The 21,758-nt window shown below is 34.8% G+C and overlaps 1 protein-coding gene and 1 long non-coding RNA gene across 5 annotated transcripts in view; both read left to right on the top strand.

The window, feature by feature from the left end:
• The first annotated feature begins 3,768 nt into the window (after window positions 1–3,768).
• Window positions 3,769–6,761, top strand: LOC128992664 (uncharacterized). Its single transcript, XR_008490730.1, has 2 exons — window positions 3,769–3,915; window positions 6,607–6,761. It is a non-coding gene; the product is annotated as an uncharacterized LOC128992664 (long non-coding RNA).
• Window positions 6,762–12,037: 5,276 nt separating this feature from the next.
• The window catches only part of LOC128991267 (HEAT repeat-containing protein 5B-like), a 55,735-nt gene continuing 46,014 nt past the window's right edge, over window positions 12,038–21,758 (top strand). For all 4 annotated transcript variants that reach the window (XM_054413984.1, XM_054413983.1, XM_054413982.1 and 1 more), the window contains exons 1-8: window positions 12,038–12,205; window positions 15,789–15,922; window positions 16,877–17,088; window positions 17,323–17,470; window positions 18,676–18,786; window positions 19,499–19,679; window positions 20,572–20,732; window positions 21,247–21,496. In XM_054413984.1, coding sequence (XP_054269959.1) covers window positions 15,794–15,922; window positions 16,877–17,088; window positions 17,323–17,470; window positions 18,676–18,786; window positions 19,499–19,679; window positions 20,572–20,732; window positions 21,247–21,496 — 1,192 coding nt within the window. In that variant the 5' untranslated portion in view covers window positions 12,038–12,205; window positions 15,789–15,793. The remainder of the gene's footprint in view (window positions 12,206–15,788; window positions 15,923–16,876; window positions 17,089–17,322; window positions 17,471–18,675; window positions 18,787–19,498; window positions 19,680–20,571; window positions 20,733–21,246; window positions 21,497–21,758) is intronic.

The following is a 21,758-nucleotide window of genomic DNA, read 5'->3' as shown; positions in this document are numbered from 1 at the left end:
TACTAATAATATTAGATTGTAGTTTATTATGAAATAGGCCCCTGCATTTCCCCAACTATAATCTCCCTCCTATAAATGTCCTATATACTATAACATGTTCTATACTATAATCTTCCTCCTTCTGGATATGCCTGCCGTCCCGCCGTAGCCGTATTGGGCACACTCATATCACATTCAATGTTATTAACTTGTAAAAATTGCCTTGCCAGCCATCCGTCCGTACCATGCCACCATCAATACAATATTGTATTTAAAAATAAAATGAATATAATAAAAAGAGCAATTAATTAATAACAATATGAAGAACAGTGCGAGAACAATAAAAACAACTATAAACAAACATTGAACAAATGAGATCATTTAAAAAATCAAAACATGGATATAGTTATTTGTGCAACTAGTGAGAAAAGTGAGCAATTGACTCACTCGAGAGAAATCCTTACTCACGAGCCGTAGGCGAGTGAGGAATGGTTTCTCGAGTGAGGCAATTGTACTTTGAACTCGAGTTGCACATTATACTTTTCCTACAGTTACCATAAAACATATAAATTTGTAAAGAAACATAACCTATTTTTACACAGAAGTGAACTTTTAATATAACATTCAATGTAAAGTGACAAATACAACAGTAAAACAGCTGACCAGCTGATTTACAGCCAGTGCTGCCAACGTATTTCGCGCGCATACGTCGTTGCCTGCATGTTACGCGCTCACTATTTCGTGCCTTCACGTTGCAAATCTGGAGTGAGACAAAGTAATTAGAGTGAGACAATGTTAACATTGTCTCACTGATGAGCGAATTGGCCACTTTGCTTTCTCAAATCAGTGAGAGAACATGTACATTGTTAGGTAACTGTAGGAAAAACATATTTTCAATCATCTCTTCTCTGCAAACAATTTTTTGTACAGCATTTGTTTCTGGTTCAATGAGGTTGTCACAGAAAAGTTGACAAAATAAGAACAATAAATTAACAATAATAACATTATCGTGGGTTCACCCAGATCTGAGACACCCTGTAACATAATTACCGTAATTTAACTAAACATATCCAATCTTCTTATGGTTATAATAGGCTTAATACATCCAAAAGATCTTGAGGGAGCCTTCGACGTAGCCTCACCTGTTCTCATAGTTGCTTCACCAAGATCAAAAGCTAGTGCACGTCAGGAACATTGTTTAAAGACTTCAGAAATTTGGAGGTGGTTTTTTTTTTCAATAAAGGCCGAGATAGACTCCATTCCTAGCTCTTCATGTATATGCCTGTTTCTAAAAATCCAGGGAGCATTAAATAAAATAAATAAAAAAGGTCTTTTTTCATGAGCGAATGTCAGTAACAATATACTGTTTTACAAATTAACTCAAAAGTCAGGACTAAAACTAAACAAAGATTCTTAACACTACAAAACAAAATAAAAATTTAATTACAAATTTTTCAGACAAGTTTTTAATTTGTTAGTGCTTTTAGTTTACAAGGAAGTGCACTGTACTGAGCTGGCCCGAAGTAAGAAAACCTCCTTCTACCAGCATCAAGAACAACCTTGATATGTCAAGCAACAAGTCCTGTCTAGTTCTGCGCTCTCTCAGCGGCCGACCTCGCTTTCGGGTTTTCCTTTAAATATTGCGGTGCCTCAGTCGACAAGTGTCTTGTGGACGATACAGACAACCTGCTTATCACAGCTCTCCTGGATGGAAATTGTATTCGACATCCTACGGTGACTTCTGATGAATACTTTTTAAGGTTGTATACGAACCTTGGAGAGAAATTCTGTAGCCTGTGTAGGATAGTGATCTGTTCTTGTGTTAAACTGTATAAAAAAACAGGTAGGCAGTAATTTAAGGTAGGGAAAATCAGGTATTTGACCAACCTCAACTTGATGTTTGTTGGGAGCAATGTTCTTAACCTACCTATTAAGAACTTTTAATTTTCCAACAACACTTGCTTATCTGTTTGACATGGTTAAAAAAGGTCACATGTGAGTCAATCGTCACCCCAAGAATCTTTTATGCTTTTGGAAGTTGATAGCTCTGAATTATCAACTGTGACTTTGATGCTGTGTTTTTCCAACTGCTCATTGATTGCTGCATTGGCAAAGTGCAAAGTGGAACATTATTCAGGGTTTAGTTTTAACCCATGATCCCTAGACCATTCACAAACCTTTGAAAGGTTACTCACATGTTGTAATGCCTCTCCAACCAAAGTAGGCTGGTATGATAAGAAGATTTGGCAGTCGTCAGCATAAGAATACATAATCTCGAAATCCAATACCTACTATACATATAAGATAGGACCAAGACAACTTCCCTGGGTAACACCGACTGTCTTTTCCAGTGACGACGAGAGCTGATTTCCCACCTTTGTAATCTGTGATCTCCCACTCAAATAACATTCACAGCTATTCTTTGAATTTTTGTTTGGATCACTTGAATTTTGAAGAGTTTGTTTTTTGCTATAGCTAATCCCAAAGATGCATTTGTAATCAAAGGCCGGATTATTGATTTGTAGATTAGAACTGTATACATGCTAGCTAAGAGTAGATTTCCTGATAAAAGGGAAAAGCTTTACAAGGCGAGCATAACCTTCGGATGGTTTTTTTTATTGACGTGGTAGTAAATAGGGACAATACAATACATATCGTTAACAAAAATCAGGTACAAGAATGATTTCCTTGTGGAACACCTTCTTAATTTGACTCGTCGAATACATGATTTGCTATGAATGATGACTCTGCAAACATTTGATGAAAATAATAAATAATTATATGTAATACAACAAAAACTACAACAGTTTACTTATTCTCCATAAGAATAACATGGGAATTTTAAATTTACAATTTTTTGGAATTTTCTCCGTAACCATTAGGCGCATAATAACGCTTCAATATACTAAATTATTTGTTTTTTTAAGCTCTACAAAATGGTTTGGAAAGAAATTGCTAAATTTTATGTTTTTTGGGTCAAAAATGGGAAAAATAACCTATTTTTACCCCATAAAACCCCCCGTAAACCCCCGTTCCCATGGTCCGATCATGCTGGATCGCGAACTCGTTCAAATAAACGTAGGTTTACACGTTTGTACCAAATTTCATCAAAATCGGATCATTTTCGCTCGAGTTATCGTGCTAACGCACACACACACATATATATATATATATATATATATTCATATATATATGAATTTGAACGGATGGTGTTTTTGGCCTCTAGGGACCTCAAAACGAAAAAAAAAATCGGTCCCGCGTCCAGGTCTTACCATGAGTACTACGGTAATAGCTTATTCCCTATATGGGAAATTCGCTAAAAATCAATTAAATAGAACAATATAAGCGATTTTTTACTTTGATAAAAATATTGACAACTGGTCCATATAGGTGGGATGTCTACTAACTGTAGTCTAAACATCTTCATTCCCTTGATATGGTAACACCATTAATATTATTATTATTAAATTACCTAAATATAACGGGTTTTTGTTTAATTAGTGGATATTAATGAAATAAAATCCCGTCATACATGACTATACGACATTTAACATTATACTATTTAGCTAAATACTTAATCGATGCACCTAAGAAGAGTTTGTTCTGTTGACTGTTTACAATTTTCTTTCATATGCATACCAAGGGATTTACTCAAGGGAGGTACAGAAGAGGATTCGATGACGTCAGCTCAGCTGTCAGAAAAAAAGTTGTTGACGTAATCGATTGAGCGATCTGTTGAAGGTGGAATATCGTACTCGTACTAAGTTTATCACTATCGTATCGTTTCGACTTTCGTTATTGTATGGCTGTCGGCTGCCGTTTGTTATGTTTATGTGCTTTCCTCATCACTCATCACTCTCCTCCTTCACTTCAACTAAGTTACTAAGTTTAAGTTTACTATTTATTTATAACCCTACATACAGTTTAAAGTTAAAGGTAAGTAATTATTCCTAATTAACTTTTGAGGTATTAATAATTAGGCTTAAGTTATGGCTATTTTTAATTTGTATTATGGACCACATGATAGTCCAAACCCAGAAAAACCTAATCTTAACCTGATTTGCTTAGTTAATATAGGCATAGGCTAGTCATTGATTTGTGTTTGTAAAAGTCAGGCCCAGAGTAGGATGACCAGGTTGTTTCAGAATAAAAACAGGACATTCAAACAAATCTCGGCCTCCCCCGTAACTTACAACACACACCTGAGTGTCTAATTAAATTACACAGAGGGTCTCTTATTTGCTAATTTTGTTGAGGTAGAAATCAAGTACGTTTAGGCCCTTTTATCAACCTGTTTTTAAGCTTTTAGACCAGTAAACTTACCTAATCTTATTTTCCATTAAAACTTATTTACACATCACAGGATTGTCATAGTTGTTTTAAAAATACATTAATGGCATGCAGCTAGGGGCTAGGCAAGGTAAATACTTTTGTGAATCACCACATAGGCCAACTGAGAATAAAATAATCCAACAAAATTTTTAAGGGTTTTAGATCTTAGGGTACAGTTTCTTAACTGGGCTATGCTAATATCGATTGAAACTATCGATTCGATTAGCAAACTTTCATGCGATTTTTTCACCATCAGCAAGTTTGGTTGGTTAGGTTAGGTTATGATAGTTTTTATAATAGATATATTTTAAAAAATTTAAAATATATAAAAAAAATTTATATTTTAAAAATATCGATTATTAATCAATATTTCCAATTCGATAGTTTCAATTGATATAAGCATAGCCCAGTTAAGAAACTGTACCCAGATCTTATTACAAGATTTATTACGGGTACAGTTTCTTAACTGGGCTATGCTAATATCGATTGAAACTATCGAATTGGAAATATTGGTTAATAATCGATATTTTAAAATTTATCTATTATAATGTAAAATTAAACTATCATAACCTAACCTAACCAACCAAACTTGCTGACGGTGAAAAAATCGCATGAAGGTTTACTAATCGAATCGATAGTTTCAATCGATATCAGCATAGCCCAGTTAAGAAACTGTACCGTACCCTTTATTACTAATAAAACATAGGTGGTAATAGCCTACCGGTATGTGAAACTAAGTTATTGATTTTAAGTATCATGAGCATCTTAAATTTAATTTTGTTATCGTTAATTTGTATGCTGGGAATAAACTTAGGCCTACAGTTAACTTATAAGTTAAATTAGGCCTATAGAAATTCATAATAAACTAAAAAAATGTTTTCTGTTTTGTTCTAAGAATAACTTGCTCACTTGCTTAAGAATAACATTAGGTTAAGTTATCCTTTTCGCAGAGGATACGCAACCGGGACCGTGGACGTGGATTATGCGTCCGGCAGTTATGCCTACAGTCATAACCTAACCTAACCAACCAAACTTGCTGATAATGAACAAATCAAATGAAGGTTAAATTCTGTTCATAAAATAAAAATAAATGCCAAAAATTCTAACCAAAGATGTACAGTTAAGAAGAAATGGGATTCTAAGCAAAATCTTTGACAAAAAGTTAGTAACTTCTAGGGCCTATCACCGATGTGATTCGATCTAGATACCTCATGTACATCAGCCATGTACTTTATCTACACCCCACGAACACCAATGGCTAAATATCGTATCGTTGTGGAAATGGTGTTCCGGTCTCCCACAACCCGGTGACGTCAATGCCGGGTGCTTAAGTAATCCACATTCGGTAACCAGACGCGTATCCTCTAATCTGCGTTTTTTTTTTTTTTATAAAGCAATAGGCCTTATTTACTTATAAAAGTTATAACCAAACAAATTGAAAAAAAAAAACAAAGTGAACTTAACCAATTTCAAATAATAATAGGCCTAAGTTAATACTATCTATAACCCTCTAAGATTTAGCCAATACATAGTGTAGGCTAATTGAGTTAAAACTTTGATATTCAAATTCATCGCCTCATATTACTATTGGTGTTTACAAACAAGTCAATCTATTGATTACCGGTACCTAAGTTATTTCACCTTCAATTAGTTACGGTAATCATATAGCAATAATGGTACATTCATTGAGTAGACCTAGGCCTATTTAATGTAAAACAAAAGTAAGAATGTAATGCATAATACGCTATGGTTGACGCGCCGAGACCCTGAGTCCTTATCTAACCCAACCCAACCACAATGCAATAATATCATTGTTTTAAATTATTCAAAAGTGTTATTATCATTAGTCGTAGAATCAAATCCAATCGACAAATTATAAATATGAACGACTAAGATTGATTAGTAAGAACAAAGTAGGCCTAACTTACTTATAGACTAAATTTTGTGTAGGCTACTTCAATGTGTATCGGCAATCAAACTGTCGATGTGTTCACATTTTGTGTTTTTCATACTAACCGATTAAACTGTCAGCACATGCAGGAGCCCGGAACATTTACATTCGAAGATAATGTGTGTTTTTAATAACTTAGCTGATTTGTTGTCACGTCAATTTATTACACGTTCTTATTAGACTATTTTGAAATAATGCCTTAGGCCTATGCAAATATTTAAATAAAATGAATAATGTTAAACTCTACTCTTTGACAAGCAGTCCTGATCATTCAAGACCCCAGCATGATTAATATTGACTACAATCATACCGATAATTAAGTTAATCTATTATATTTGTTTCAGGGCAAAAAGTGCTGCTTTCGCAACCATCAATGATTAGGATTGGAGTGGACGAAGAAACATTTATTTCCATTTTATTTGATTTTAAAAGTTTTTGTAATTTCTTTACATAATTTGGTTTTAACTTGCATAGAATATAATAAATAGTTTTGTCTAAACTTTGAGTTTTTATCCACCAAAAGTTGAAAAATAGATTTATTTTTTAATGTAAAATTTATAGTTGAAATAGATAACTGAACCAGACACTTTGTGTGTCACCAAAGATTGCGGCTTTTCACTGTTTTAGTCAAATAATCGTAATGTCCAATTGTACATAAATCGAATTACAGTTTTGTATCAAATTGATCATCAATTGGACTAAATATACACATCAATGTTTGTGACGTTTGTACATTCATTGAACATTAAATAGTCTCAATGTGTACAAACATGAATGTGCATATGATGTTCACTAGATGTCCAATTGAATCTTAATTTAACCTAAATTGAATAACAATTTGATGTAAAATTGATCATCAATTGATCGAGATACGCACATCATATGTATATCGATGTTTGTGACGTTTGTACAATAATTGAACGTTAAATAGTCGTAATTTGTACAAACATGAATGTGCATACGATGTTCAGTTGAACATTCTTGAACATAAATTTAATGTTCAATCGTATGTACATGTGTTATATGGGTAGGAATATATTAAAGTGAAGCAAACAAATGTTATGTAAACGGTTAAGGCCATTTACCAAATAAAAATATAGACATATGGAATATCAAAATGAAGCTTAGAGTGTGTTGATTTTCTGAAAAGTTTTGATATGGACAAACTCCCCAAGAGGTCTGTCCCACAGACTGATTTCCAAAGGGCTACGCCTTGCATGTTTTGGAAGTTAACGTTATTTGAGTAATTTAGTGAACAACAGCTGGCCAATGCAATTTACAATATAGTTTGTTGGTTTATGTTCTTAAAAGAGGTGCGGTGAATAGACAGTGAAGCTATCTCTAGCCGTTTGATACAAGTGAGTGGTTAAAGGTGTTCGAAACACGATGAATATGAGATTAACATGTATGTCGTTCGTTCCAAGAGGTTGTAACTGATTTTTAACAGGTCGCCATTTCATTGACAAGTATTTAAGTAAAGTATTAAAGACGTGAAAGAGAGCGGCGAGTTCAGGTACAACCCTACCCACCTTAGGACGTAAGGTTTGAAGGCTCCAATGTTTTTTTACCATCCTTTCAGATGACAATTTCTCGAACTTGGGCCCTTTAAATGAAATATAAAGTCAAAGTTGATTAAATTAATTTAATGGTGGCTTCTGTACACCCGTGAATTTGCGGGTAGAACCTCTTATATTGTTAATAGCAGTTTTCTTAGACTTAATAATATATTTTATCTAACAAAGTAATGTACCGGTAATGTCAAATCTGACGTGAGAAGCGAAGAGAGGATGATATGTTGTGTAAGTTAAGTGCCGTATCTTTTCCTGCAATTTCGTTGATCCTTTTTATTCCAAAAACTACAGTTTGAAACTATTTTATGCCAAATTTATTTTCAAAGTTAAGGTAAGTTTTTTGGATCTATTGTGACTCATACAAATTAGTTGGGGTCTATTATTGTTTTCAATTTAGGATTGTTGTTATCTTGCACTAGGCCTATATCATTATTCTGGTGGAAAGGTTGGTGAGATTTACATCCCTGGGTAAATCTTGACACCATCTTTGACCAAATGAAATTATTTGTACAGGAATATTATAGTAGCCTACCCGTTATAGCTTGCCTATATTCGATTAGGTACGTTAGGTGTAGCCTACCTATACATTATTCAAAATTCTTTATTGGGAGGATACAACTTAATAAAAAAAGCAAGACTTGTCCGCTTTAAATTATCAATAGTGCTGATTTATTAATGGCATTCTTAAAAATTAACTCCAAGACAGAAACTGGCCTAAGTTAATATAAATTGGCTTTGGAACCGTAATGAAAATGAATGCCTTTGAACCAGTCTTTAAAAGCTAAACGAAAAAGGGACCTAAATAAACCATTTTTTGTCAAGTTAACCAATCAATTCAAGCTAAAGATTTCTATTTCAACCGGTATATTTAACATAATTGATAAATGATTGATCTTATTTCATGGAAGCCCCTGAGTCTAAGTTTGGCAATGTTTTTGTAAATAGAGTACCGGTATAAGCATGGTATAAGTTAATACCTTGGATAAAGAACACTCAAACTGATGATTAATTTTTATTTATGTTAATACAGTATGAGTATGCTCCCATAGTGAGGGATTTCGCGGTATATTCCATATACACAACACACTGTCAATTTTTTTCAAGTGTCTGTCGTAACATAACCTAACCACAAACCAACCAGTCCGATTACGATTACGATGACGTAAACGTACGACTACGATGGGCAAATATCGATTGTAGTAGGATCTATCGATTATATCGATAGTTGGCGACTGACGACTCGAGTACTCGACCGAATCAACGATGACGTCATGGCCTGCTGTGCTCTCTAATACAGCGCTGTTCACGGAGGAAATTTGAACTAAATTTGCCTCATTTTTACCTCCCTTCAGTCAGACCCTGCATACCAACTACATTTACCTTTTTTGAACACCTGTCATGTCACTCACATCCGTTTCAATCGCGGATTACTCCTCTCATATTGCGCATGCGCGAGTAAACTATTCCGTGGAACTGTGACATATATCAGCTTTGAGATTTATCTGTTACAACTTACAACGGTCTGAAAGTCGTTTTATGCATAATACAATGATACGTTGTTATTTCACTTGGGCAGAAAAAGTAGGCAAAGTCGCCCAAAGCACTTGTTTGGCTTATTTTAACCTAGATCTATCTATGCACCCTTTTGACTTCCCTCCTCTAAAATCTCAATAATTTTAATATTGACTTACTATCCGTAGTTGCTGCCTTTTTTGGTTTGAAAGAACCAGCTATTGTATTTGAGATCGCCATGTTCTGAGTCAGCTATTACAATTAAAAATTATGGATCTAGGTCTCCATACAAACTTTACAATAGGTAACGAAAGCTAGGCCTGGATTGCAAATTAAACTTGAATTTTAATGGATTAATTGGTGTAAACTAAACTAGCCTAGGCCTGTCTAAAACATATTTAAACTAATATTATGTAAGTTAGTTATGCCAGTTAAGTATTACTAATCAATTAAAACTTATTTTTAGTTTGTGCTGAGACTAACACTTCGCTTCACACTGTAATGTTTGGGTCTTTAGGCCTGAATAAAATAAATAACACTCTTGTTGTTTATCAAAAGTAGTGATTAGGGTACTGTATAAAGCTTTTGGAATAATAAAAAGGAATGTGAGAAATTAGGTTCCTTTATTTGTAACACGGAGGTGAAGTTGGCCTGACCTAACAGGTGGTTTCAGTCTAGCTGTTACCCAGACAGCACACTTTCTCCTCAGGACATCCCACGGATATTGCGACAGGATATGCAAGATATCCCATAGTGGTCCTATGGTCAACTTGGGATATCACAGGATATCCACAGGAATGCCTAATGTCCCCGCCCGGGGATGTCCTACGGATAAGCCCACACGCATATCCGTGGGACATCCGAGGTCATCCCAGGGTAGTCCTCAGGACATTCTCAGGACATATGGGACTACTATGGGATGTCCCTGGGATAAAGTGTGGTCTGGGCCTGAACATAAAAAACACAAAATAATATAGATTTAGTATGAAAAGCTTAATTATAAGTTTAGTAAATTGATTAAATAGTTAATAAACACAAATTTTGAAGAAAAAAACGAGAAAAAAGTTTTTGGCCCAGACGGGTTTCGAACCTGGTACCTTCGCCTTGTGAGCCTCTTATCTTACCTCCTGAGCTATCTGCGCTTGTTGATTATGGGTGTTTTCAAGTGGTTAAAGAGTAGCCGACAGTTGCAATGGTCGCAATACTTGAAATATTTTTGATACTACAGTATAGGCTATATATGATTCTGTTAATCTGTTTAGACCTCAAGTAGTTGAATTGTTTTTCTGGTAGTTGGAGAGGATACTGGTATTTGAATATAGATTATTTAATCACCATTAGATTAGCACTGTAATAATTGATTGTTATATGATTAAAATTAGTTTTTTGTTGTTTTATTAATTTAAAGTTAGAATTAAATTCACATTTCACACAACTATGATAGAACTCTAGTTTTCCTGAACTCAGTGGTAGTAATATGTCAGTAAAGTAAAGTCAACCCTTGCTAGCCATAGCCATAGTATTAACAAGACATATTTTCAATCTGGGAAACCTTAAACTTTTAAAATAAATTATAAAACCTCAACATCTTAATGCGTGGGAATCTTATTTTTAGAAAAAAAAAAACAGACCAAAATTATTTGTTAAATAATGAAAGACGGCCCAATTATAAATTTGGAATTACTGAAAATAATTACATCAAGAACAACACTGTAACATATCCAAAATTCAAAAGATTAATTTTTCGAATATTATTTTTTATTTTTCCAATATCCTTTAAATCATCTGTTTTAACTTTGTTTAAAATTAATTTATTAAGTAAATATTTACTTTTTGTACTAGTGTAAACACAGCCTGAAGATGGAAACCAAGTTTCTGAAAGCACTAGTGAAAAAAACAAATTATTATACATTAGCCTTGTTGAACATTTAAATTTAGATATACATTTCATCAGTGGTAGTAGTTTTTTTTCCTTCAGTTTGTTACCGGGACATTACAGGATATCCAGTGGATTTTATACATGTCCCGGGATGTCATGGGACATATTGGGATATCCTATGGCATTCGTACATATCCCGGGACTTTACAGGATATCCTGAGGTTAACTTACAAATCCCGGGACATTACGGTATATTGTAGGATATCCTGTGGATTTCGTACTCGTCCCGGGATTTTGCGGGATATCCTGAGGATAGCGCACATATCCCGAGACATTCTCAGGACATTTGGGACTACTATGGGATGTCCCTGGGATAAAGTGTGCTGTCTGGGTAATTTCAGAATATAAAGTCACCTATGTTTACTCCGTTTTGACTTCACAACACAACTAAGGCTGCTACGATTGCTCTTGCTACGATCAAGGAGGAGGAGGCCGGGCCGAGGAGGGGTGGCGGTAAAGTAGAATCAAAGAGTTAGTGAGTGTGAGTGAGTTGACTTGGTGAACAAAGTGAGGTTAACCGGTCGCAGTCCTCCTCTTTCACTTCTCAGTACGTTAAGTATCCGTTCCATCCATCCAACGCTTGTCACAGCTCCCTCCCATGGAATAGTTTGTTTGCGCATGCGCATTGGAAAGGAGTAATCCGCGATTGAAACGGATGTTTTCACACATTTCATTTTTTTTATCCTGAATTGTCTATCTGTCATCTGCATTTGACATGTAAGCGATGGGACATGGGACGTCGAAGTCCGTAGATCTCTAGATCGTTGAAGTGGGTGATTTTATGGGCATTATGGCATCAATAAAGTGTCTGTTTTACTACTAAATCTGTGCAAGGGTTTCTGAATAGTATATTACTAACGGAGCAATAGTAAATAGATACATTAATTAGGTGATTTGATTGGAATCGAAGTACATAAGAGTGTAAGTGTTATGGAGTTTGATCAACTAAGTAAGATAGGGAATAAGTCAAAAATGGTCAATAAAAGATACTATAGTTTGGTATTTAAATACTTTATACATAATACAAATAATAAGATTTTTATCTGTTTGTTTTGAATCTAAATATTTGGACGAACTTGAAGGATTTTATTGGTCTCAACAATTTTGGGTAGTGATGTACTTAGGCCTAGGCCTATTAGCCTTAAGCATAGACAAAAAGAATTAAATATAGACTGTCAGCCGTGCAGTGGTTACCACAGGTTCTGGCGCACACCGCTGGGAGCGCCATGTAGTTACGTAGCGCGTAGGCTGTACTACGGCGCTACCAGCGGTGTGCGCCAGAACCTATGGTAACCGCAGTGCAGCTGACGGTCTATATTTAATTCTTTTTCTCTATGCCTTAAGTTAGTAGGCCTAACCAAATCACTACACATAAAAAAAACTTTAGTTACGGTACATATAAAAAATCACTTGCTGAGCCAATGTTATTTTTGTAGAATGCCAATGACGATTATCACTTGTTGAAGTAGGACGTAGTAGGTGACGCGAAATTTGGATTGAGGATTGAGTTATGTCTTGCCCAATAAGTTGTTTTAATGTGGAAGCGTATTTATAAATTTAGTTGAGTAAAGTTTAGTAGTTTAGTTTCAAGATTCTTTGGTAATTACTAAATATAAGTTAGGAATGTGATTAGTTCTATGGATTGAATTTAGTTTAAGTTAGGCCTACAAGAAAAATGAACACTTATTTCATCCAGTTTAGTTTTTCATTCACAAAAGTATTTGTTTATTTACAATCACCAACAAAATATCATCTGTGTTATAAAGCATATGAAAATAAATACATTTGTTATGTACAGTCTTATGGCTTAGCCACAGTAGGCTATATTAGTTATCGTGCCAATATGTAAATTGTGTAGTGTAGCATGATGAGGTAAAAATAGGGTTCTCAGAAACCCTCCATAAAATAAAGAGTAGGCTACAATAAAAACTCACGGGACTTGGGGGATGCTGGGTCACTTGTGAGCAGAGTGACAGTAAGGCAGTGTTAGTGTTGCTATTGTCTCTAAGTTAAGCTTTAAAAAAAATTTGATCCAAAGTGGAAACAAGACTTCTACAATTAAGATATTATTAATTTAGTGCAATGGTATTTTAAATTTGTTTAGAGTTTCATTCTCATTCTTGGTGAAGTTGGTTCAAGTGTTGAAAGCTGATTAGGGCTACGGTATTTATTGTGATTAATAGTGACCATGGGAACTTATCAGGTATATAGATTCAACAGAAACAAGATTTTTAGCTGAAAATAAAGGTGCAAAAATTTCTCTGCGCTCATATATATTAACGGAACTACGGCCGTTTAAAGTTTTGTTTAGCCTAAATTATGTAAAATGACTAGGCCTAACCTATTTCTTAGCCTATGATATTTCCTCACTAGAAACTTTATATCTTACGTTAATTCTAAGTGATTAATAAAGTAACTATTAAGAGTATTAGCTTTGACTAACTTATTAATGAAACTAGACATTCATTCCCATGTTAAATTTGTAGCCAGTTTTTTTACCCAGTTGGTTGATGTGAGCCACCGACAGATTGTGCTGATCTTAATTAGGTACTGATTTCTGTCGAATACACAATCTTCTTTATCAACTCAAACTAATGGAATGACTTATTGTGGACTATAGCAACTGTTATGACCCATCAACTTGGCCAGCAACAAAAAAATATGGTAGAAAATAGAGTTTTAGTCGCTAGCGCATTCTGTGACTAACTCACACAACTTCGTTCTTTTTAACAAAAAATAGGCTACAGCTGGTCCATATAGATGGGAAGTCTACTTTAGTATCCAATAGTCAATGTTATTAGACTCACTTTAAACCTGAAAATAAAAGGGCAATATTTTCGGAGGTCACGAATATTAACTAAGATACCGTAGTTTGAAGTGTTGATTTATTCTATATACATTCTTGTCTGCCTGCAGTCAACTAAAACTGAAATAAAATGAAAATACGAAAACTGAAAAGGAGAAGAGAAGAGGATAAAAATAAGTTAATGCAATGGCATTCAAAGTACATGTTTTACAGACATCTAAAACACAACTGAGTACTGAATTTTTTAATATCTTATTTAGGCATCTTATTTAGACTACATGCCTTCCACACATGCCTTTTCTGCCATAAAACACAACATTTAGGCTTTACAGCAAGTTTGGTTAGGTTATGTTAGCTTAGAACAATTTAATTTTATGATTAACATATTGTCTTAGTTTTGAAAGAGCTTTAAAACTATTCTAAAGCTATATGGTAAAAAAACTTAAGCCAAAGCAAGCATGGCATGGATTACTGGAAATGGATGAGCGGATGTATATCCAAATGTATCATGGCCGCGTTTAGTAACAATCAGTTTAGTTGTCTAGATGACAATTTTGTTGTTTTTTGTTTCCTAAACTATTAATACCGGTATGTTGATAAATAAGCGTATACTTTAAATAACCCATTAACTATTAGTGTGGGCCTAATATTCACTTTAAATCATTTAGAATCAACAGAAAATTGATAACTATAAGTATATAGTGAGGAAACATTGCATCAAAATTCAGTAGATTAAAAAAAGTAAACAAAACTTTAAACGGTTGTAGTTCCGTTAATATTTGTGAGCGCGGAGAAATTTTTGCAACATTATTTTCAGCTAAAAATCTAGTTTCTGGTGATATATATTTAAATATATATAGGTTCCCATGGTCACATTAATCGCAATAATTACCAGGCCTACTTAGGCATGCAGAAATAATTTTTAATTTTCTTCAAAAGTCGAAATCCCGGACGTTTTGCTGATAACCCCCCTGGTTGTTTCTACTTACCCTACCCAAAAAGAAAACGTGCAGAGAAATGGGGTTTTCTGGGATCCCTGGGTAAAATAAAAATAGTGTCCATTGGGTTCGAGCCCATACATTCGCTGGTGGTTTTTGGGTTTGCTTTAAGACAATAATTGTTAAGTTAAATGTTCTATTCAAGAGCATTTATCTTGAGAATGCCTATTGCATGTACATGCCTAACGGATAATAAAGATTTTCATTTCAATTCATTTTCAGGACTGTTTGATCTTATCATCACTCCTATAACATTGATACAATGTGAAATTTGGCAATATTTTTTTCTTAGAACTGCACACAAGTTACAGTTATATTTTAATGACAGTAGATATAGCCTATTTATTTATTTATTCCATCGGCAGTGTAGATTGTGTGTTAAGCGGCAGAACTTAAAATTATAGTTCTTTTATTCTATTAGATTTTCCTTATTAATTGATCTTAGCAATATTTACAAGTTATCAATTGAATTTTATTCTGTCAAAAATTATAAGACACATGCCATGCAATTTTGAACTATTGCTATTTAATAACGTGGTTGGGTTAGGTAGGTCATTTTTTTAACATTAAATAGGCTAACTCTATTAAACATTATAATATGAACGTATTATAATATGAAATGACTTAGATTTTACAATTTGGATATATAGCTTAAGTTGGCGTACTGTGGACATAATTTAAGATCAATCTCAATTTTTAGGAGCCATGATGGAACTTAGCCACAGCCTAACCCTTAACGAAGAAGCTTTAAATCAACTTCCCGAGTCCAAAAGGCCAGTGTTCGTTTTTGAGTGGCTCAGATTTTTAGACAAAGTATTGATTGCTGCACAAAAAGTAAGTACATTTATTTAAGATTTGTTCAATCAATTTATATTTAGCTTTAATCAACCAATAGTCTCCTTCAACATTTAAGGCAAATGATATAGAAACAAGGTTAGCCTACAGACATCTTTAGCAAAATGAGATACAGTAGGCCTAGTATCTATTTTTAATCATGTCTGTTTGTATAGATAGTATTTTTCCTACAGTCACCCCACAAAGTGGGCTTCCTTTCACAGATTATAGTACAGAAAGCCTTACTTTGGCACACAGTTTTTTACTTGGGCGCACACCAGTATTCCAATGAAACAATACAAAACATCGTGCTTTTATTATGCACATAATCCGTGTACATTTGAAAATAAGTTGGCAACACTTAAAGATATTATGACTACGATCAGCTGGTGCAGCGTTACCCATTTTGTTAAATGTTTTGATTTAACCTAACCTAAAAACGTGTTGTACAGTGTTTGAATAGTAACTGTAGGAAAAATATAATGCGTAACACGAGTGAAAACTGCCATTGCTGCACTTGAGAAACATTCCACAACAACATTTCTCTCGTGTTCAGCAAAGTGCCACTTCGCCCACTAGTTACGCAAGTAACTTTTGTTGGCTAAGTATGGTAGTATTTTTTCAGTCTAATTTTACAAGGCAATAAAACTTTCACAACAGTTTTAATATGGTATGGTCTCCTAGAAAAGTGTTGGTTTCATTAATAGACCCACATCTCTAGTTAGGTGACTGTACAGCCAACTAGTCTCAGACTTATTACTTTTCTGTCAAGATCTTGTACTTTAAACTTTGAAACTTGTACTTCTTCCTGCAAAGCCGCGGAGCTGATTTTGCCCAGTAGGCATTTTTCCTGTATATCTTGTAAACTTTCCCCTATTCATCACATACAAAATCAAATCAGCGATGTTCACTTGAATGTAGTATGCATTTTACTTGAGGATGATTTCTTTTCAGAATGACATCAAGGGATGTCAGAAGAAGCTTGTGGAACAGCTGAGCCAGCGGATACAAGAATGTCCCGGACCTCCGACTCGTCGTCTGGTTGCGCGATGTCTTGCGACTTTGTTCAGTGTGGGCGACACTTTTCTGTTGTTCGACACTGTCAACAAGTGCAATGACATCTTGCGAAATAAAGACGATTCCCCGAGCTTCTTGCCAACTAAGCTGTAAGTTTAGGCTATGTGTCAGTTCAAGTAGTTTTGTCAACGGTCATCCATCATTTCATTAAATTAACTTTTGTTTTGTTTTGATTCAATGTGAATACGTCGTGGTATTAATTTAAAGGCGAAGATAATCAAAGGATGAGTTTTGCATGGGTAAGATGATAGCTTTGTGATAGACCCAGATAAGCTGGTTTTTAAAGTGTTCAGTATCATCCACCGAGTAATATGTTGTTGTAGTGCTGCTATTTGCTGCATTGGTGCCATGTATGAGAAGCTTGGACGTATGATGGGACGATCTTACGAGGAGACAGTACAGATCCTTATCAAGTGCTTGAAAAGTGCAGAGTCCCAGACTCGTATTGAGATCATGTTGACACTTGAAAAGGTAGGTATTCAAAATTTATTAGTGTAATTTATGCAATTACCACTTTATTTTTTAGCACTAGGTAGTCCAGTATTTTCTTATCAATCTCTTCAACACTTTTTGCAGATTAGCAAGAGGCTGCTGGTTTTAGTAATATATTTTAATTGTTAAACCTAATTAGATTAAAGTAAGATGTGTTCAATTTTTTATCTCATACTTTAATACTTTTCATACTTTTCAATGAAATGGCGACCATACAAAGTAGGTATTTTAAGCCAAGTATGAATGGAGATGAGTGTAGGATGAGTGGCGCGATCTTGTAGTCTTGTTAGTGACTAAGGCCGACATATCCTTAGAAACAGCTGTTTAATAGTCCATACAGCTAATGGCAACTAAGGGACCTACAGTTTATAGTGGAATCCGAACCACATTTCTGCCTTGGTATCTACGAATTGGTCTAATTATAAGGATAGCACTGTGGATAGTCGTAGTACTCGCTCGTGTGGACGTTAATCCACACCAGGGAGTATCACATCCACAGTGCATGCCTATAAATATCCGCAATTCGTGTAAGTTTTGTAAGTGTTGTATTGTTTTTTAAGTCTTTTGTAGAACATACAATTAATTGTCTAAAATCAAAAGGGTTTTTTTTCTTTCTGAGAAAAAGTAACAATCCAGTATGTTGCCTTGTGAATGATACCTACTTTTTATATATTTTTTGAATTAACAATGCAAACCGCGGAAAAATGCAGTGCAATTTTGGAATAACCAGTAGTTTCAAGGTGAAACGGTAGCAAAACTTTTAATAAAATTTTGTTGTATGAATACTCTAGAAACATTTTTTTGTCCATTAAAAATATTTTTAAGGTATGTTTAACTACTTTGTATTTATTAGCTGCATCATGTTATTAGGAGGATCTGTTGTAAATTGGTAAATAGTAACTAGTCCTGTAAATTGATTTCTTAATCGATATTTAGTCTATGAGTATCTGTGCACCTATTTTCAATTTGATGTAATAAATAGAGCATTAAAGGGTAAGAGTATATTTAAAAAATATATAATAATCCTAAATAAAATTAATTACTAAATATTTTACCATAAACCAATACAAAATTTATTTGTTCTGCAAAGATCATTTTTTGTAATTGTTTACCTTCCGCTTAGGGAAAATTCTTTGCAAAAATAGGATTGGTCTAACTTTCTAATATCTTGTCTAATTACGTAGGTTTGCTGCGGAATGGGGAGCGCCATTTCCAACATGCACAAAGAAATCTACAAAGCCGCAAAACACTGTCTTACTGATAGAGTAATGGCTGTCCGCTGTGCTGCCTCCAAAGTAAGCAAGAACTTTAAGTTTTACTATTATGAATCATATATTGAATGATTAACTTTGTTAGTTCTTCCTGGTTGATTTCTTAGACTCAATTAGCCAATAGGCAATATCCCAATACTGTACCTAGGGTTAAGCTTTGTGAAAAAGGGTATTATTATTTTTTATAAATATGTTATTTGGCGAAAGTTTACCATACTGATAGGAGTTTTTTACCACTTAACTTAACTTCTCTAGAATATGGGATTGGTGAACGTAAAAAACACATTCGGTAATTGTGATTTGTTTGATTATATGTCAAATGCACTAAGTTCCAGATTTAAAGGACTAATTGAGCTGTTAGTGACATTTCTTGGTGTCTTGCTTTTTTAAGGTTTTCCGAATGTGCTCTTTCCCCTAATGTCTCGAACCACATTTTAGCCTCTCTTCCTTCAAAAAAATTTTTTTCATGTGACAAAATCACCTCTCACCATTAAGAGTTTTTTCTAATATTGCTCTTTCTTGTCAAAAATGCTGTCTCATATATTTATTTACAAGCCTCTCAGAAATTTCACTACAAAAACTTGTACATCACTCTTTGTGTTGAGTGTAATAATGTATGTATAGGCTATGTGACTGGGTAAAAGTACACAGTATCTTTTTGCTGCTTTTATATTAAGTTTTATGCTTTTACTCAGTGCAATGAAACTTAAAACTAACATTATATTTCTGTCCGCAGTGTATATTGGAGATGTTGAACCACGCGACGTTCATGCACACCACGGAGCTGGAGAACCTAGCAACTTTGTGTTTCCGAGCTTTCGACGGCTCCAACTATGAGGTTAGGTGCAGTGTGGCCAAACTGCTGGGTGGACTGATCGCTATCACCCAGCAACAGCAGCCGAAAGCCAACCAACCAGGTCAGTAAACTTATATTCAATATTTAAAATGTTTATTATAAGGGGAAAAGTCACACTTAATTACTTAGTCCCAGTTTCCAAATAAATCAGTTATATTGGCAGCACTACCAAAGCCCCTACACCTCTCTCGTTCTTCTGTGTCTTCCTTAGTTACTTATATTCTCCCCATATCAAGAATCACCCTGCTCAACCGTTCTCAGTTGTCTTTCTTCAGGATTCCTATTTTTTGAGATTATTGTCACCCCCTCTTCTCTAAATATGCCCATCTAATTGTTGCACATAAACTCACACATTACATTTATCATGCAAGGATTGAAAAAGTCAACTCCTGACCCCTCCATGATGAGTAGTGTAGTTTTCTTCAAGTTCATCTGTGTCTTTATAAGTACGAGTAATGTCCTGTGGTCGAAACTCGACCAAAAATTTGTAATGTACTCACTTATGTTAATGTTTCACCCCACACTGTAAATAAAACATGTGATTGGAGTTTCTTCCATTTGTTTTCATTTTCCGTTTATATTTCGTTGTTATTTCGTCACCAGCATGGCAACGCATAAGATCCATGTAAATTTTTTCAAATTTTTAAACTCATTTTTTGCGCTTATCTTTGAGCCTATTTAAATTTATAAAGGGATTCTGCACACCTACAGGAAAATAGCTTTCTAACGGTATGCGTAGATTTTCCCTACGATGCACACGAGCTGAGAAAAAAGGTTTTAAAGAAACATGCTTGCCTATTAATATATAGATAGATAAATAATTATAAATGTATTTTCTACTCCTGATAAACTATTTGTTATTTGGAATTTCCAATAATGTAAGTCTTCTTTAGTTTTGTCTGTAGTTTCTATAAATAAGAAGAACATGGTAAAATAACCGCTTGTGTTTACAGTCGCCCAAAACAAGGCAGCCAAGCCAGTGTCTCTAGAGGAGGCGCTGACTGTGCTGATGTCTGGGTTCCTCAGAGGCGGCGTTGGGTTCCTCAAGAACACCGGAGAAATCATCAAAGGCAGCTCCGGACTCAACAGGGAGGTTCGGGTCGGAGTGACCCATGTGAGTGTTGCCTTTGAACAAATGTGATGTAAAGAAAACATTTTTTAGATCAGATGTATCTGATGATATTAACAGGATCTGTGATTTTGTGAACCAGTGACGATCAAATTTAATGACCATGATAGCTCAGTGTCTTGGTCGGGCAATCCAGGCGTTGCTGGTTTGGGACTAGTCAGCACTTTCTGATACCCTCTTCCAGTAAAAAATCATATATATTTCTGTTTGTTCTCAAAACCTATACCTGCCTCCTTAGCTTTCTACTGTGTCCACTTAATGTCCTTAAGAACATAAATCCTTATACATTTCATTTACATCATCCTTTACCTGCGCTGTTGAATCCTCAAGAATTGTTTTAAATCCTTTCTATCAGTGAAAAATATTTACAATTTTCAAATGTGTGTCGTGATCATTCATCCCATCGGAAGCAGGTGTTTCAGTGGTGTTTATGTTTCATTTTGTAGAATTTCTTAGCTCTTCATCAATGCACAATATTTCAAATACAATTTTTCCGCAGGCGTACGTAGTGTTTATCCAACTAATGGGCAGCTCCTGGCTGGAGCGTAACCTGACCATAGTTTTGGGTCATGTACTGGACTTGGTGGCCAATCCCAAGGCAGCGTCGTCCCATGTGGACGCAGTTTACGCTCGCAAGTGCATCAACTTCATCCTCCGCTCAGTGCTCGGCCGCATGTTGCCGGAGAAGGCTCAGATAGCTGCTGTCAAAGAGATGACGCTCATTGTTGCCAAACAGATGACGTCCATAGGTACGTTGTGTTGTGTCGCAATAACTAGACTGTGCATAGTATTTGGATTGTTCAGATTTTTAATTTTCCTACAATTGATTAGTGGTAAGTATTAATCCTGTACAAGGCAAGTTTATGTAATCCTCTTTTTGTACAGCTGCTGTTATTAGATTCATCTAATAATAGTCTGTCAAGAACTTTGATAGTAAATTCAGGTCTCCTGCATAACCTATGGGACTCGTTTACAAAGATAAGGTTTCTGGGATTTTTAGACACTCCAATG

The sequence above is a fragment of the Macrosteles quadrilineatus genome, unplaced genomic scaffold (assembly GCF_028750875.1).
Source record: "Macrosteles quadrilineatus isolate MER2022 unplaced genomic scaffold, UCM_ALF_1.0 Scaffold_4__1_contigs__length_99947679, whole genome shotgun sequence".
Classification (NCBI taxonomy): domain Eukaryota; kingdom Metazoa; phylum Arthropoda; class Insecta; order Hemiptera; family Cicadellidae; genus Macrosteles; species Macrosteles quadrilineatus.
The sequence above is the reverse complement of the archived record's forward strand: the minus strand, read 5'-3'. Positions and strand labels throughout refer to the sequence as shown.